The sequence below is a fragment of the Astatotilapia calliptera genome, chromosome 12 (genome assembly GCF_900246225.1).
Source record: "Astatotilapia calliptera chromosome 12, fAstCal1.2, whole genome shotgun sequence".
Lineage (NCBI taxonomy): Eukaryota > Metazoa > Chordata > Actinopteri > Cichliformes > Cichlidae > Astatotilapia > Astatotilapia calliptera.
In genome coordinates this window covers 7,860,241-7,879,401 of record NC_039313.1, presented here as the reverse complement: position 1 = coordinate 7,879,401, position 19,161 = coordinate 7,860,241, and the positions used below count along the sequence as shown (strand labels likewise).

The window sequence follows — 19,161 nt, the reverse complement described above, 5'->3', positions numbered from 1 at the left end:
ATTACCATGGTACATTGACAAAAACATATACTTTTATTCACAGGATAAAACAGTTGTTTTGTATCACTAATTGTCCAGTACGATTACAGCATACAATATTATTGTCACTGCTACATTTCTGTAATGCTACCAGAAATTATTTCCATTACTAATTAATTGCGGTTGAGCTCAAAGGTTATATTAATAAACGGTTAACGAATGTGTATTTATGACGACGATTTGTGAGACTGGTAAACGTACCTTTGTTCGTACGATGGTCTTTCATTCTACACGGTGCATTTCAAGGTCCTGTACCCATCCGTCGGTAAACTGTACCTGGGCTTGTTGCAGTGACCTGAAGTTACTAAACTTCATGAGTGTATGCACTCACTCCAAGAACCATATAATTATAAATCTGAGCGTGGTGAAAGTTGGGCAGCACGCTAACGTCTTTGGTCCACTCTGTGTGCTCGTAAGGGTCTGACCCTTTCACTCCTTTGATTTTTTCCTCGTATCTTTTCTTTGTCTTTTCGTCGAGTCTGTCTTTGTACGGACCGGCATTGTTCTCCTTTTGTTTTGTACATTCCTTTTTTGTGCGGCAAAGAAAAAACAAGAAGGCATTGAAACCGGAGAATGAACGTTTTGCGGTGCTGCAAATGCTTGCATTTGATGCGGTCGTTGGATTGTTTTGCCACGAGTTCCCGGCATGCAATGCGTGAAAATCACGCGATTGTTAAACAAGCGGGAGGGTGCATCCGGCCTCCTCGGCTGTAATTGGTCCAGCCCAGAGTCGATCATGACTAATTGGCCAATCCAACACCTTTCATTATATATACCCTGAAAAAAAAAAAATCCATCGGCCCATAAAAACAAAAAATTGCCAGCGGCCCACCGGGCAAATGCCCGGTATGCCCGATGGCCAGTCCAGCTATGGCTGTGGCCATATAGCATCACAGAGAGCGAGATAGTTTGTTTGCTTGCCTTAGCAACACACCCAGTACAAGGCTCTAGAGTGCGACCAATTTGGTCGCAAATGCGACCAAATTTTTCAGTGGTGCGACTAAAAAAAAATATTTGGTTGCACCTGTGCGACCAACTGTTCGGATAGCAAAAAAAAAAAAAATCTGCAACCTTCCCTGTGGTCAACAACAGACACACATTTTGCCCCTATCGTGGACTAAACCAATCAGAGATAGTCAGAGGCGGGACCTCTCTGATTGACCGTGGTCCAGTTGAAAGTGCAGGTGGAAGTGGGAGGTGAGTAGCTTGAATAAAGCGATATCAATTCATTAAATCCTGAATCGACTTTTAAATATAACTGTGTTTTGCCAGAAACGCCAGATTCTCAGATTAAAGCTCACAAAACCATTTCAACAACAACCAAACAGCAAATGAGAGCAGGTACACGGATTCCACACAAAGACGTAAAGACAGAACGGACAGACGCAACTTTGTCTTTCTCGGCTTTCTCACCCGACGGCCTGTAGACGGACACACAGTCGGAGCTTAGCGATCCTGATGCGTCCGGTCCACGCTGTGTTTACGTCTTTTTGCGCTGATTCTGAGCTGCAGGTTTTGTCTCTCTCCAACCAAAATTTACCGAGCCAACAGCAAAAGAAGCAGCAAACTGCGCTTCACATTTGATCAATGTCGTCATGAATTTTGCTGTTTTGCTTCCACGACTTCATGCACAGCTAGCTCTCGCTCTATCTCTCTCTGTACTTCAAGAACACATTCCCGTCTCCAATCTCTGTTTTCTGTATTATTCATTCGCTTATTACCCACCAGTCTACCGTTGTTTACAGCGCTGTGGCTGCTGTCTTTTTCTCTTCTTGTTTTCACTTAAATGACCTCAGACAAGAAAGCCTATTTTTTCTGTTATTCAATACTGAAGAAATTTAAACTTTATACGCAGAACATTGTAGAATATTTTTAAGGTTATCTGCTATAAAAAGCCAGACCAGGAAAATCTCCTTCATGTTTTTCTGTGTTTTATTCTCAGTTACTTTCACACAAAGGCATCTGCTGTGATGTTCACAATTCTGAAGAAGTCAGTACTGATAAATGATCAGAATTATAATATTTCTGACTGTCTGAGGCTAAGTTGAATTGAATCGGGACTTTGAAAACCAGAATCGAATGGATTATAGAAATCAGTGATGATACCCAGCCCTAGAGAGCAGCCTAGGCACGACAGAAGTGGATGTAGCTGTAATAGGAAAAGAACTGTTGCTAACTTTTCTGTTAAGTTAAGGCCTGATCCTTCTGAAATTCATAGCCAGTGCTCTGACACGGTGTCATCAATCTTTGAATGCTGAAAAAGCACAGTGTATCCAGAAAATACAGGGTGGGCCATATAAATGGCCCACCCTGTATATAGCGCCAAATCACAGCAACAGTTGCCTCAAAGTACTTTATAGTGCAAGATACCATCATATTTTGGTGAATATAGACGTAAACACATGAAATATTTCCTCTGCTTATTATGTCTGGCGTCAGTTCTCGATTTTTTGAGCATAATAGCTTGCTAAATCCCTGAATGAAAATGCATGTTAAAGGTAATAATCATTTCTAAATCATAAGGTAACTATCTTTACATATCTGTTTGAACAAGGCAAAATTCAATTAAAATTCACATATTAAAATTTACAGCCTCTCTTTAGCTTTAATGTCATAAGCATTCACGTCAGTAAGACTTGTCAGTGCCACCCTGGGTAAAGATGTCAAGGTGAGCTTTCTGACTCACAGACGTAAATGGCCTCCCATTGTGTTTCAAAACTGTCTTCATGTGGTGCTTTTTTATTCAAAGAGCCTTCAGAGACTTTACATCATTGCCAAAAATGGCACCAGATGCATATGGCATATGCACTCATTCTGAAGCGGTCCTTCATACGGTCTCCCCTCTCTAGACAATGAATTATGATGCAGACATGTAAAGCAAGCAAGGATCTGACTGAATCACTCACTTAAGCTTCAGATTAGCATACTTGAAATGGCTTTAAATTTATTACTACATCCAGCTTCACAGAAAAAAAAGCTTCCTATGCTTACATTTTGGCTCTACATTGTGTAAATAACCAGTGTAGTGAAATGTAATGAAATTACTCAATGAAATAAAATGACTCAAGCAATCCACTAATGTTAATGTCAAATGTGGTGGTCGGAGGGCCCGGTGGCGCCAGTGTCCGGCAGCCTCGCCTCAGTCAGTGTGCTCTAGGGCAGCTGCGGCTACAGTGTAGCCAGTGTGTGAATGTGTGTGTGAATGGGTGGATGACTGAATGTAGTGTAAAGCGCTTTGGGGTCCATAGAGACTAAGTAAAGCGCTATACAAATACAGGCCTTTTTTTTAACCATTTAATAAATGAGAGTCCACAGAGACATAATTTAGATACCCAAAACTAACAAAGTAGCTACACAAAGTCAGGTTTATCCATTAAAGCTGATTTTACTTTTCTGTTTATTTTTGAACTTCTTAGTTTTCATTTTTTAAAATGTTTGGTCTTTTTTCACTATGATGATTTTCCCTCATCACCACATTCAAACATTCTCATTTCTTGTATGCTTATGATTATGGTCATGATTCTTGTTGAATCCCTAGCTATTACTGTTCCAGTGACACTGGCTGGCGATACCCTGTTAACCAACAGCTTTTAGCACAAGGAATATTTCCCGAAACGATTGCATGTGGTTGCTCAAGACGTCTGGCAGTCGATGTGAAATCGACAGCTAAAGACTCAGTAATAGGGACCTAGAGATTGTTTAAGTGAGTATTTTTTTCTGGAGGTCACCATGGGGTTGCTAGCTGGTCTTCAGGCCTATGTGACTAGGTTTTTTTCCTGTTAGCTTCCAAACTGAAGGTAAGAAATAAAGTCATAATATGCTTAAAACTAGCTTAAATAGCTACTACAGACTATGTACAAAAGAAAACATAAGAATATGGAGAATAAAGCTAAAGCATAAGTGCCTTATAACTGAATTATGTCTAAACAGAGATGTACCTGTTAGAAAAGAAGACCGACTGTGCAGATGGTTTATGGGAATTTACCATTTGGCTTACTTGATCCTTAGCCCCAGTTAAACCTTTTCTGATTATTATTGCTAGGTTAAAGTCTTAGTGGATAATGTTTGGATCTTCAGAGTCAAAAGAGATGGCAATGTTAGTTTTGTACTGTCTCAGTGTGGAGTGTCCTTTGGTTTCACAGTGAAGAGCCACCCTCAATTTATCACACCCTCTTTCAAAACACTAAAACACTTTAAGACAGAGGACTGAAGTGAACTACTATGCGAGAACTATTTCTATCATTGAAATTTATGGCTTCCACAATTTGAACACAGTTCAGCTTTTACATCTCTAGTCTGTCCTACTGGTGTTAGGGAAAAGTGTTAAAAGGTTACTTTAATTAAACAATCTTCTTTATATCTGGACATGTTGGAATTGTGTAACTAACTTCATAATATTCATTCTTTTACATTTATATTTTCTGTCAAACTGGGGCCTAACATGGAGGCTACATTAGCTTTAGAAAGCTGCAAATGTAATTTTAATGATTTTGTCCATTTTATATTAAAGAAAACAGTGAATACTCAGTAGCTGATATATAGACTCACGAATCCACACGTTGCATGGTTCTGTCATTCTGCACCATTTTGGCTTTGATGAATACACCACAAGATTTTAGAAAATTAACTTACAGTTTGATATTTATGTCCAGTGCTCAGAGCAGAAGTAATTATCTGGTTAATAGTTGTGTAATTCTGGCAGGTGAACCAACTGTGGGTCAGCGTTTAAAACCTCCCCACGTGTTAATATGTTGTGGTATTTTCCCCCATTTTAGATTTCTTTTCACTCAGTTACAGAATGGTAAATGGCCTGTATTTGTATAGCGCTTTACTTGGTCCCTAAGGACCCCAAAGCGCTTTACACATTCAGTCATCCACCCATTCACGCACGCATTCACACACTGGTGATGGCAAGCTACATTGTAGCCACATCCACCCTGGGGTGCACTGACAGAGGCCGGACACTGGCGCCACCGGGCCCTCTGACCACCACCAGTAGGCAACGGGTGAAGTAAATAACCGAGACTGTCCAAACCGGGGCTCGAACCCGGCAACCTTCGGGCAACCTTCTGATTACAAGACGAACTGCCAAATCTTGAGCCACGGTCAAGATTGTGTTCATTGCAATGGCTGCCGACAAATCACAAAAGAAAATCGGTGTCGATATTCCAGAAATAAAATCATTTGTGTGGCTTAAATGCTCATTGTTGGCTGTTTTTTTGCTGCAGACAGGAAGGAAAAAATCTGTCTGTGACATCATTTCTTGACACACATATTCTCTAAAGGTGTGAAAGCTTGTGCTGGTGCTCACAAACACCAGCTACTATCTATGTGTGCTGTTGCTGTTTATATATTGCAGTTATCTGGGCATTATCGACTTAGTATTTCAGCAGCAGTAATAGATAAATGTTGTGGGTTCTGAGGAGAGTCTTATAGCAGAAAGCCGCCAAGATTAAGCAGCATTACACACATAATGGAAATGTCTGATATACACTCAGTGCATATGCTCCTTTATCGGGTCAGTAAAATATTTAACAGGCCTGGTTCTCTCTGTGTTGCCAGATTTTGTATTTTGGTTTTTCTTTGTTTCTGTTCCCCCTGATCTTTGGTTGTTTTACCTTCTGTCTTTGTGGTTGAGGAACTGTAAGCAGCGACCCCAGAACTGTGTATATTTGCAGTAACATGACTCAGGAAAGGTGATTTAGTGCTTCATTTATTATCTCTTGTTGCGGAGGACACACTGAAGCATCTCTTATGAACATGAAGGAGGTAATGCAGTCCCACAATTCATAACATCAATTAATACTCAACAGTAAATCACAAAAAGTGTTGCAAGTCGTGCCACTCTGCCGCTGAGGTTTTGAACCTTCAGCAGCAGGTAACATTAAACCCACAGGTGTACCTTGAACATTGAAAAATTTGAAAAAGCAGTTGCTCCCTAAACCTAATAATTGGTTGGGCTTCAGTCAAGCGTTTATGATAACTGTCAGTGAGTCTTTCCTCTGACTGTGAAGGAACTATGGCCCACTTTTCTTTGCACATTTCTTTTAAGTCACACTGGTTTTCAAGCAGGAATAAACCGTTTAAAGTTACACCAAAGCATCTTAATTGGATATAACTCCGGACTTTGACTAGACCACTCCAAAAGATGAATTTTGTTTTATTTTTTTTAGCCATTCATGTGTTTTGGTGTACTACATGTACTTGAGCTGTCACACATTCTCCCTCAGGATGTTGTGGTAGAAAGAAGAACTCTTAATCTCAGCAGGTTATCCTGAAGCAGCAAAGCAGACCCAGACCATCACACCACCATGTTTGACTGTTGGTATGATCTCCTTTTTATGAAATGCTATGTTAGTTTTATGCCAGATGTAACGAGACTCAAACCTTCCAAAAAGTTCAACTTTTTGCCAACTATTTTCCCCAAAGTCTTGGGGTTCCTCAAGATGATCAGCAAATGTGAGACAAGCTTTTTTGTTCTTTTTATCTCATGGATACCATTTTTGTCCAGTGAACACTCAGTCTAACTGAGACTGAGAATTTCCAAGCATAATTGTGGTTGGTCACAGTTAACTCATAATTTAACAAGACTGGGGCTATTTCACAGGGTGAGGTAGGTTTGAATAGCCGCTTTTCTTTAAAAAGTCTTGATGCATGCTCAATCATCCAGGTAAGTAAATCCTAAAAGGTTGATTCTGTTCATCTGGACGTAGCGTTTTCAGTGGGAGAAACGTTTCATCACTCATCCAAGTGACTTCTTCAGTCTCAGCTGACTGCAGGTTTCCCCAACCTTATAAACAGTACATTGCACAATGATACTTGATAATTAGACATCAGGGAAACCAAATAACCTCTGGCTAAATGGATGGCACAACACAGAAGAGCTATCTCGTCAGGCCAGGACTCTGCAGTCTATTTACACCTACAGGCCAGTGGACACTCTTTCAATGATGAGGATGTACACATCCTGAATGGGGAGAAACCCTGGTTTGAGTGCAGAGTCAAGGAGGCCATTTACGTGAAAAGGGAAAGACCATCTCTGAATCGAGGAGGGGGCCTAAGCGTACATCTTTCGCCATCTTAAAATGCTGTGATTGTAGCCATTCCCCAACTCGCTGTGAATGGTACTCATGGCCATTGATCAGTGGTCTTTGATCAGTGGTTGTTGATCAATGGTCATGACGATTTGCATATTAATGATCAACCTTTTAGGATTTCCTTTAAAACCTGAAATGATCCTTTAAAAACTGCACTTTGAATTTACTTGGGTATCTTTGACTAATATTATAATTTGCTAATCTACATATGAAAAGTTTACAATAATAGCCATAGCTTCATTAATCATTAAGCATGATCATTAATCAAGTTCAACTTTAGTCACAAAAAGCCCAAATAAATGGCAGGATTTACACTGGATCATCTCTACATGAAGGTAGAGAAGGAAAGAAGATACGACGAACAAATAATCTAGAAATAAATATGAAATCTTTTTTACTTTGACCTTGTGAGAACCTATGGACTAAACACATCTTTTTTTTTTTGACTATTTCATTTATTTTTCAGCTTCTGCAATTCCCTGAATGTTTCTACCTGTTTCTCATTTCCCAATCATCGCTATAGTCTTTTCCTTCTTTGACAGATTATCTGTGGTTTTTCTCTTCTCAGTATTTGGTACTTTTGTTGTCATTTGTATTCTCTGTGAAACTTCTTATAGGTTCTTGCTTTGTACTGTATGTGAGTCTGTGCTTGTGTGCCAGTGTTTCCAAATATGATTTCAAATATCCAGTTATTTAAGCTCCTGTTTTGTTGACAAAGCAGCTCTCCAGTCACTAACATTCGTGTATAATCAGTCTCGGCTGGCAGTTTTGTAGCATTACTCTAAAATTCTACACTTCCTACAAACTCAAATGCCATTAAAATACAGCTTCACTGAGATGAAAGCCATCTCCACAAATCAGATTAATGAGCACAGTCGTAGTTCTGAAAAAAAAAAAGCTGGAGGTTTGTTTCTTGCTCGCAGCTGTTTTCCTCCACCTGAGTTGACCACATTCCTAAAGGAGGAGCATTTCCAATGCCAGCACGTTTTACAGTTCATAATGGTTGTTATGGCCTCGTATTTGGGTGTATTTGAGTTTCTCCGACTTGTTAGTTTTGTTGATATTTGTAAAAAAATAAAATAAAATACATTGAATATATAGAGCACTTAGTAGCTGTGTGGTTAGTAAAATGTTCTTTTTGTAGTAGTTTAGAAGCTTAGTTAGAGACTCATTTGATCACATTTCCTGCTGCAGAAGTTCACGATTGATTATGGAACTTCTTTTGTTGATATTAACAGACTTCCTCACTGAGATTTGGTTCACACTGTGGAACAGGCCTTTCTAGAAAGAGTGGTCGAGTAACACAGGATGTTATGTCTAGATTTCTACTGGAGCTGCGACATGACACTTACCAGATCGACTCCTTGACAGAGTCATTCTGCTCAGAGGGCCCGAGCAGGCTCTTATTTCTAAGTGATGAATGACGCTTTAGGGAAAGGAAGCTGCAATATATCACCTAACTGACATACAAGCAAAATCAATAAAACCTTACTCAGTGGAGGTCACAGCTGCACTGACAAATTACACACAGTAATTTATATATACAGGTTAATGTGTGTGTGTGCATGTGTGTCTTTAAATGCATAATAATTAATGAATATGGAATACATTTTTAACACATGGGAACAAATGGATGCATGCCTGTTGTTCAATAGTAGCGTTCATATAAATATAAATATAAATACATAAATAAATATATCTATATATAGATATATAGATAGATAACTTTATAGATATATATGGAAGGAAGGTCAGCTGTTTTTTGACTTTTCTTGCTAACAGAGGCAAAAGATTACTGGAGGTAACAGGAGGACAACTCCAGACTGCTTCACTGTCACTAATGACAGGCTCATGTCGTGCAATTTTACAATGCCCAAAACATGCTGTAGCATGTTAAGGGGGAATAGTTTGCAAGCTGTCAGTGAAAGCATGCAGTAACATCTATTAATACCCACCTATGAGACCTTGCATACTAATTCCCACTGACTGCAAAGTCAAAGCGTTGGGCTTTAATCACAAGTGTTATTTACAGTCTTGTTAGCTCAGCTTAGTAACTGTTTTCTCACTCAGCTCCGGCATGTCACTGATTATGGTTTCATTAAAAAAAATAATAAGTGTAGCAGGCACCCCATCATGAACAATGAAATTGCTGTTGTGATGTTCATAATAAGCTATATTTCCATGGAGAAATGTGGGAGAATATGGGGACGGCAGTGGCAGACTGGCACCGAAGCAGAGTAAACATCGCTGCTGATGAGCTGAGAGGGTGCCATCAGTGGGGCTGCGATCAGCCTGTGTTTGTGTGTCATTGTGTGGGTGTTTTTCTGTGTTAACATTTGTAGAATCTACCTGTGTTATTGGCATCATATGTGGTATTGGACAGTCATCCCACTAGGATTACAAGAAGACAAGCAGGAGAAACTGCAGGTCACTGGGGTGGTGTAAAGTGGGGATTCGTCCTTTTTAGATATGCTGTGTTTATCCAGCTTTGGCTAAAGCACCTTCTGAAGTTTGTATAACACAGCAAGGTGTCCGTGTGTGCAGAGAGAAGATTAACAGGCGCATTTGCACAACAATACATTTCTTTGCCTTTTCTTTGATCTCAGATCACGGGGTGAGGGGAAATGCATTTGGAGCACTTCGACAGAAGTGACAGCTTTTGCTGTTTCCTCTGCTCAGGCAATGCATAAATATGGTGTTAAAATGATTCATGTTAATGTTCACTCACTGCCTTGATATGAAAGCTCTTTGGTCCTATTTTAGCAACCAGAGGAAACATGATAATTGGAGGAAAGGGTGCTGACTGGTCATGCCTGAATGAACTGCCTGACCAGGCTCACATAGTAGTAGTAAACCATTTGAAGAGCCTGTTTTAACCTTCTTTAACTTGCAGCATCTCTCATCCAAATATCTGCCACACATCTTGTCAAACCTCTGCAGCACTCACACAGTTTCATATAATACATGATGAGAGTACTCAAATCTGCCAGTGGATAACATCAGGCATTAGTTCAAGCAGACCACAAAGTCAAGCACAGCACCAATCTCAACAGGTGAGCTCATCTCAACACCAAGCCATTGGCCGGTGGGTCCATCCAATCCAAATCTCAGATAGGGCACAATATTTAAGCTGCTGCACCCTGCCCACAGTTGTTGCTGCCCATCTGCGATCCACTCTGAAACACAAATCCACCCCAGCTCCTCCTTTCATGTTTTTCTGACTTAATATCATTTAGTACTCTGTTTACTACTAGGTTTTTGCAGCTTTTAGTGATATTATTTTTCTGTTTAAATGCTGTTTCACTTAAGGTCCACATCTACTTCTCTAAGGGTGTGTTGTTTGGGTTTTGCCTTCTGTCTTCAGAAGAATAAACACAGTCTGATGCTAAAAGATTTTGGCACTAAAGGCTCTTTGAAATCAGCCTAAACTGGAAAATACAGATAATTTAGGGAGCCAGTCGGTAACCCGGACTTCCAACAGTATGATTAGGATGTGAAAACTTCAGCAGAAAACAATAGTTGCTTCCATCAAACATCTCCATAAGACAGACTTAAGTAATTAAAAGATATTCAACTAACTAATTAGTTTCCACCATTTAACTAACAAAAACTCCAAAGTTTCTGACCTACACATTTGAAGTGATATTCTTGATTTTTGCATTTATTAGTATTTTAAATTAGCCATTAAATCATAACTGTCATGGTCCTGGGCCGTGTTGGCCCAGTATTCTTAGTTCTCTTGTATTTTTGTATTCAGTTCCCTGTTTAGGTTCTGTTTCCTGAGTTGCCCTGTTATGTTGTTCCCTGTGTGCTTTCCCTTTGTGACTCTCACCCCCTGTGTGCCCCTCTATGTATTCATGAGCCCTTGTCCCCTTTCGTGTTTTATTCCATGTTTTCCCCAGCCTGTTATGTCTGTGTTCTCCCCGTGCTCTCTCCTCCTGTCTGAACCTCTGTACTTCCTGTTTGACTCTGCCCGTCTCCCGTCAGTGTTATGTTCACCCCGCCCTGTCTCGTTATGGTTATCTGTGTCAGCTGTGTTCCCCGTGTGTTCCCACTTTCCTCGTTAACCCTCTGTGTATTTCTGTCTGCGTCTTCCTCTGTTCGGCGTCGCGTTCTCCCTCATGTTGTGTGTTATTCTCCCCGTGGTTCCTGGTACATCTCATGTTTAGTTTTTCCAGTTTAGTTCAGTACTGTTTTGTGTTTCACCATTAAGCCAGCATTAAAACTGTGATCTGTAAGTTTATCCCCGTGTCTGTGAGTCTGCATCTTGGGTCCTTCTCCTGCCTGCCACACAACGAATCATGACAATAACTTCATGTTTGTTATTGTATTATTGAGTAAAATACCTATTCCTCTTTTTGCCAATTGTCATAAAACCTAAAAGCAGCCTGGTTTATAAAAATGTGACAGTAATAGGCTGTAGCAGTGCATTAAAACTGGTTAAATGTGTAAATGTGTAGTGTCTGCCAGGCAGATGTTTCTTCCAAATGTTCCCCAGTAAAGAGAACATTAATGAAAAGGTGTTTTTGCTGCATGAGAGACAATGACCACTTTTAAATAAAAAAATAAAATAAAATACATTTTTACAATAAGAGAGAAGACTTTGACTCCACATGACTGAATTAGAAACCTCAGGAGTAAAATTTCCTTGAATGCTGGTAATAACTCTATTTTGAATTCTGTGTGACCCTCTGGCTTAACTCTCTTAATCTGTCGCATTTCAGATAACAAAATAAAAAATAAATCAAGTCCACATTTGGCTACTTAAGTTGATGACTGAACAGGCTCTTTCATTTATAGAATTGAGGCTGGCTTTTAGACAAGCTGGAATCAATAGCTCAGCAAGGGCACTTGTCCAAAATGCACCACAAGCAGTCAGTCTTCTGTGGTTTAATAAACAGCCAAATGAGGCCGTAGGTTCTGTTTACATTAGGCTTTTGAGTCAGCTCTTCTTTTTTGTTGTCCCACAGGCGGTTTGTCTGAGTGCCGTCACTTGACTTACTTTGAAAGCTTTAATCATTTTCACTGAATACACACAAATTTCACAAACCTCCCAAATTTGTTGTTGATGGGAAAATAATTAGCTAGGCTTGTTGACTTGAATAGCTGCTTGCCAGAGAGACTCACTCACATCTTTTTGAAGTCAAACACAGTGTATTCTGGCCAGTCGATGTAACACACCACACGGCCAGGGACCTCAGCCGTGTTGGAATAGTAGTACTGAGGAAAAGCCAGGAGCAGAGCCAGAACCCAGATCACACCCACCACCACCTTGGTCTCTGTGGAGGACATGCGCTGCTGCAGAGGGTGGATGATGGCCATGTACCTGCAGGGACACAAATGCTTCATGGTTTACATGAAAGAAGAATATAGGACAGAATAAAGAGCTTTACAGATAGAAGATTTTTTTTTTTTTTAGCATGGGATCACAAGTTATTTAAGTCCTTGACGTGGGCAAAGAGTAAAAACACTCACAGAAATAGAGTTTCTTGAGAATAACTTGAACATGACCTCTGGGATGTGAATATTCACACGTACTTGCCCACTCAGCACCAGTAAAAACATGACCTTTTTTCTTTCATATTTACAGGTTGAAAATCACATGACGTTTTCATTTGTTCAAAAATTATTTAGACTTTGAAGATGATTTTTTTCTGCACGGGATCGTGAAACTATGCTCCCTAGAGAGTAGGGCTGCTACGATTAGTGGTCTAGTCACGATTACGTCGACAATCAAAATCATTGACGACTGATTTTATAGTCGACGCGTCGATTGAAGCTTTGTAAGATCACAAAAGACGCATGAATAAGTAGTAGGATTTAAGAGTGTAATAACGGACTGAAACAGAAGATGGCAGCACTGCATGTACAAGGATGCCAGCTGCCGTTAAACCCCGAAGAAGAAGAAGTAGCTCTGTCCCAGAATTCATAGCGCAGCCCAGCTCAGTTTCCAATAATGGCGGCAGCTGGTTAGTTTTAATGTTACTCTTATTATTCTTTCTGGTTCACAAAATAAAGTTTAACATATTTTCAAGCAAGAATGTAGCTGTGTAAACCTCAAATATCTGCTCAGTTTATCAAGACACCACATATTTTCAAAAGCGCTCCGACATCTGTTACCCACTAGCTCGATAGCTAGCCGGGGGCAAAGCTCACTAGAGCCGGTGAGAACCCCGGACTCCGGGCAAATCGTTTTCAAACCCACCACTGTCTTTCGCTACTCAGGTTAAACATATATAAGTCACTTAGATAACTTAAAAATTTTATTGTTTGGCTTTTTTTTAGTATTTTATTTATTCCTGAGTAAATCTGTTTGGCTGAGATTAAAGTTATAGTTTTTACACAGCTAAATAAACGTCAAGCAGACAACTGATTATCAGAAGTGTGAGATGCTGGAGAATATACTCCGGTGTCCTGTTATATTTTAGATAGCAAGGAGTTTATTAAACTTCACCGAAACAATCTGCAAATTTCATTAAAATTTAATAAAATGGTAAATGGCCTGTATTTATATAGCGCTTTACTAGTCCCTAAGGACCCCAAAGCGCTTTACATATCCAGCCATATCCAGTCATCTACCCATTCACACACAGGTGATGGCAAGCTACATTGTAGCCACCTTGGGGCGCACTGACAGAGGCACCGGGCCCTCTGACCACCACCAGTAGGCAACGGGTGAAGTGTCTTGCCCAAGGACACAACAACGAGACTGTCCAAGCCGGGGGTCGAACCGGCAACCTTCCGATTACAAGGCGAACTCCCAACTCTTGAGCCACGATTGCCCCTCAACTAAACTATCATCTTGCCTTTATTTTTAGTTAGCACATACCTTAAACACTTAAAGCTGTAAGCTAATGATAGTTATATAAGAGCAGATGCATGCTGGTGCAATAAGCTGTACGTTTTACGTCCAATGGATGCATGATCTGATTAGTCGACTAATCGCAAAAATAATCGTTGACTAGTCGACTATCAAAATAATCGTTTGTGGCAGCACTACTAGAGAGACACTGGAATTACAACATAAAAGTGTTTCATAAAATGTGTGAAGGATTCCCATCAGGCTCCCTCGACGTTTCTGTAGTGATTTCACACTGCCATGTTCATGCTCCTCATCAGAGACGAAGAGGTGCAGGAATCACTTAAAATGACCTTGCACATCATTGACACTGAGCTTCATTACAAAGTCCATCTAAAGTCATTTTTCTGTTGGATCTCATTTCTCCTCATTGAAAATACAATACTTCAGGGAGAGAAAGAAATAATTATCAACTCCACATCAGTTCTTATTTTAAACCTCTGTATAGATTTTTGACTTACATTTATTAGAGATTTGGTTGTATTGACTGAGTTGCACTTTAATTCATGTTTTTCCTGCTAGCTCCATAATCTTGAAGGTATGCTTATCTGGTGAAGTGTTTTCTTTATGGAAGTCATTTCTCAAGGATTTTCAGTTTCAATTACTAAATTCCCACACTATGTGAAAAGCCTATAATGTTGATATTTTTGTTGTACACAGTATACTGTTACTAATTTTCGTCTCTTTTCAGAAAAGCTCTCCAGCCAAATGCCATCCTGAGCCAAAGAGGTCTAATTAAAGGCTTAATCCCACTAATAACCCAAATGAATCTGCTAAATGGATATTCTCACTCTAATTATATCAAGCACAAGAGCAGGCTTTTAAAATCAAATGCTCCCTGCAGTCCACTGAAAGCGGGAGATCAGTACCTCGGCTTTACCTTAGCTCTACTTCAAAAGGCTCTGGCAGCCATGTGGCTTTTCCTTCATGTAGGTGAGTCATATTTAAGCTGGTGATGTCAGATTCAAACACACACCTGCAGAGAACAGTGGTCCGCTTGCCCAAAAGCCCAAATCACCATTATTATCCCTACTGGCATGCAAACTGGACACCAAACTACACTTGCCTTCACCCTCCGCATGTTCTCGAGTTCTTCTCTCGGCCCTTGGTTTTTCTTGAGCTTTTCATGTTCCTTCCTCCTGATGTTGCCCCAATTCAGTATAGCTACATTTATTACTACAACCATCTTCCTCTGCTTGTCTACCACTATCATTTCTGGTTGGTAAGCCATCACCAGTGGGTCTTACTGTATTTGGAAGTCCCACAGGATCTTAGCTTGGTCACTCTCAACCACCCTAGGGGGAGTGTGTCTCATATTGACCTTGGGACTTAGGCCACACTCCGTACAGATGTTCTTGTACACTATGTCAGCCACTTGGTTATGGCGTTCCATGTATGCTTTGCCTGCTAGCATCTTGCACCCTGCTTTTATGTGCTGTATTGTCTCAGGGGCATCTTCACACAGCCTGCACCTGGGGCCTGGTTCTGTTAGATTAATCTTCTCCTGCAGTTACAAAAATAAATAAATAAAAAACACATTCAGACACAGACACACTTCTTTACCCGAAAGTAATTTCATTTTCATGGATTTGCTGGTAGAGATCTTAGCACCCCTGTGTTTCCCTCCCCTTCATTCATATCTTGGTAAACACACCCTTGAGACTTTGTACTTCAAACATCTGTCTGTAGGCAATATCTGATTCCTCTCAATAGGATTCCCTCTCACAAGGTAGCAGGTAGCTTGGGCAGTAAATGCTGGATGTCATGTCTGACATACACCTCCAGTTATCCACAAATTGAACCTAAAACTGCAATGGCAATGCAGTGGTTCAATATAAACACCATGAACCTACTGCAGAGTTTTCCTGTAATGTAAGTGATTAAGAATGAGACAGTAAAGGTGATTGATTAATTATTTATTTTATTTTTTTCGGAAATTGTATTTGAATGTAGGCGGTGGTAATTGTATTGTTAATCTATTTCTTGTGGTCCTTCATCTTTTTTTGGTTTACTATTTCTTTTTGCAGCAAATTACGTAAATTTCCATCTGTAGCTGGAAGCTGGATGATGGTAGCAAAGCTTGTGTGTGTTTCTGTATGTGAGAGTTCATTGTGTTTGTGAGATGTAATTTGAAGTATTGCATCTGTTGTTGCCATTATAGACTCTTTGCATACCTGTAAATCCTTCAGCCACCACTCACTCATGCAAAACCAATAGGAGCAGTCCACAGGGACTTCCCTGAATAGAAACCAGTTACCATCCCAGCAGCAGACATCCAAGAAAGTGTCTCAAGTATGATGAGTTGGACAGCACCATTCACACTTACTGGCTAAAGAAACGAACTGCACTCAATGAGCACGACAGCACAAATGAACCAGCTGCTACTGGATGAGATGCGAAATCGCAGAAATGGCAAATGAGGGTGATGAGGATTTCAGGGACGTGGCAACACTAAAGGCCAACTTCAAACCAATTACGAAAGTCACCATTAACCTCCTAAGACCCAAACTCTTCCACGACATGCATTTTACCTTATTTTTGTTTTTATGAAAAATCAGAGCCACATATGAAGGTATTCATTTAAATTTTGATAGAACAGTAGCAGTATAATGTCCTCGTAAGTAGATATCAGGCCCTTGTAGAGCAAAATTGAGTATTTTGGTCTAAATAACGCACAATGTGATGTCCACATATGTGGACGCCAGGTCCTAGAAGGTTAAGTGTTGGATTTACCAAGGAGATGCCCTGTCCCATATATTGCTATGCATAGGCACGAATCCCCTCAAAATGGAGAAAAATTAGCCTCCTCATCTACATAGATGACATCTAGTTGTGACCCAGTTTGTGTAATTCTGGTTTAAGTTATATTCTTTGATTTATTGTTTGTCATGGGTTTGGTTCTTTTTATTGTTTTCTGCTTGTGTCATATTTATAGTTCCTAGTTCACTGTCCCTTCCCTGTGTTTTACATTTACAGGGAGTGCAGAATTATTAGGCAAATGAGTATTTTGTCCACATCATCCTCTTCATGCATGTTGTCTTACTCCAAGCTGTATAGGCTCGAAACAATCAAGCGTTTCATTCAAAATAGTCAACAGGGTCACAAGAAGCGTGTGGAAAAACCAAGGTGCAAAATAACTGCCCATGAACTGAGAAAAGTCAAGCGTGCACCTGCCAAGATGCCACTTGCCACCAGTTTGCCCATATTTCAGAGCTGCAACATCACTGGAGTGCCCAAAAGCACAAGGTGTGCAATACTCAGAGACATGGCCAAGGTAAGAATGGCTGAAAGACGACCACCACTGAACAAGACACACAAGCTGAAACGTCAAGACTGGGCCAAGAAATATCTCAAGACTGGTTTTTCTAAGGTTTTATGGACTGATGAAATGAGAGTGAGTCTTGATGGGCCAGATGGATGGGCCCGTGGCTGGATTGGTAAAGGGCAGAGAGCTCCAGTCCGACTCAGACGCCAGCAAGGTGGAGGTGGAGTACTGGTTTGGGCTGGTATCATCAAAGATGAGCTTGTGGGGCCTTTTTGGGTTGAGGATGGAGTCAAGCTCAACTCCCAGTCCTACTGCCAGTTTCTGGAAGACACCTTCTTCACGCAGTGGTACAGGAAGAAGTCTGCATCCTTCAAGAAAAACATGATTTCCATGCAGGACAATGCTCCATCACACGCGTCCAAGTACTCCACAGCGTGGCTGGCAAGAAAGGGTATAAAAGAAGAAAAACTAATGACATGGCCACCTTGTTCACCTGATCTGAACCCCATTGAGAACCTGTGGTCCATCATCAAATGTGAGATTTACAAGGAGGGAAAACAGTACACCTCTCTGAACAGTGTCTGGGAGGCTGTGGTTGCTGCTGCACGCAATGTTGATGGTGAACAGATCAAAACACTGACAGAATCCATGGATGGCAGGCTTTTGAGTGTCCTTGCAAAGAAAGGTGGCTATATTGGTCGCTGATTTGTTTTTGTTTTGTTTTTGAATGTCAGAAATGTATATTTGTGAATGTGGAGATGTTATATTGGTGTCACTGGTAAAAAAAAATTGAAATGGGTATATATTTGTTTTTTGTTAAGTTGCCTACTAATTATGCACAGTAATAGTCACCTGCACACACAGATATCCCCCTAAAATAGCTAAAACTAAAAGCAAACTAAAAACTACTTCCAAAAACATTCAGCTTTGATATTGAGTTTTTTGGCTTCATTGAGAACATGGTTGTTGTTCAATAATGAAATTATTCCTCAAAAATACAACTTGCCTAATAATTCTGCACTCCCTGTATAAGAAAAACTAAATACTGTCAAAATTTGCAGTCCTATGTGGCCTTATAATAATGGAGCCAAAGTTAAGCTAGTAATTTAAATTACTTCAGCACCACCACACTCAATTATCTTGTAGCTTTTTTTTTTTTTTAACTTCCTATACAGACACCAAATTAAATAATAACATTAATAACAGCAGCCACCAGTCAGCTAAGTGCCCTCAATTAGACACATCCAGTCTCATGGCTGTTTTTTCCAAGCTCTAACCTGAGTAGATTTTGTTCAGTGACAGGAAATGACAAGTGTTAAAATCAGTATTTATTTATTTTTGTTTGCTCAGAGGTGACATGGCTCTGTGGCACCTTTTCAAAATTATCTAAATGTCTGAGACTAAATGATGCATGTGCATTTACCGAAGATCTGAGAGCGACTTGTCTTTTGAAATATTTGCAGCACATAAAATAACAATGTTTTTTTTTGTTTCAATGAGATCATGTTTGCGAACGTATATGATGGTATCTCCTCTCACCACTAATTAATTATAATGATATAACTCTTCTATATTTCTATATTCTTCTACATTAGGTGTTTTGTGGCCGACATGCCCTTGACTTCTCAAATGAGTAACCATAGTAACACTTCATATCAGCGTTTAACAGCAAATCAGCAGCTCAAACAGCACTTTGCTACATTTGTGCGAGTCCTTGTACGTTAGCAATGTCTGATTACTGGTGACTAAAACATGACCACACATTTTACTGTATCTCTGATAGGAAAGGACAAAACATGCTCTTCCTGCTTTCCTCCTAGTGCTCTCATCATGAGGTGTGGATGACTGTTGTTGGGAAGAATGAAATTTAATTTAGCTAAACAAATCAGCTTAGCTACATC

General features: G+C 40.1%; 1 protein-coding gene across 2 annotated transcripts in view; it reads right to left on the bottom strand.

Annotated features, from left to right (window-relative positions):
- Nucleotides 1–19,161, bottom strand: part of tacr1a (tachykinin receptor 1a) — a 53,072-nt gene that overhangs the window by 20,416 nt on the left and 13,495 nt on the right. For both annotated transcript variants that reach the window (XM_026186895.1, XM_026186896.1), the window contains exon 2: nucleotides 12,268–12,462. In XM_026186895.1, coding sequence (XP_026042680.1) covers nucleotides 12,268–12,462 — 195 coding nt within the window. The remainder of the gene's footprint in view (nucleotides 1–12,267; nucleotides 12,463–19,161) is intronic.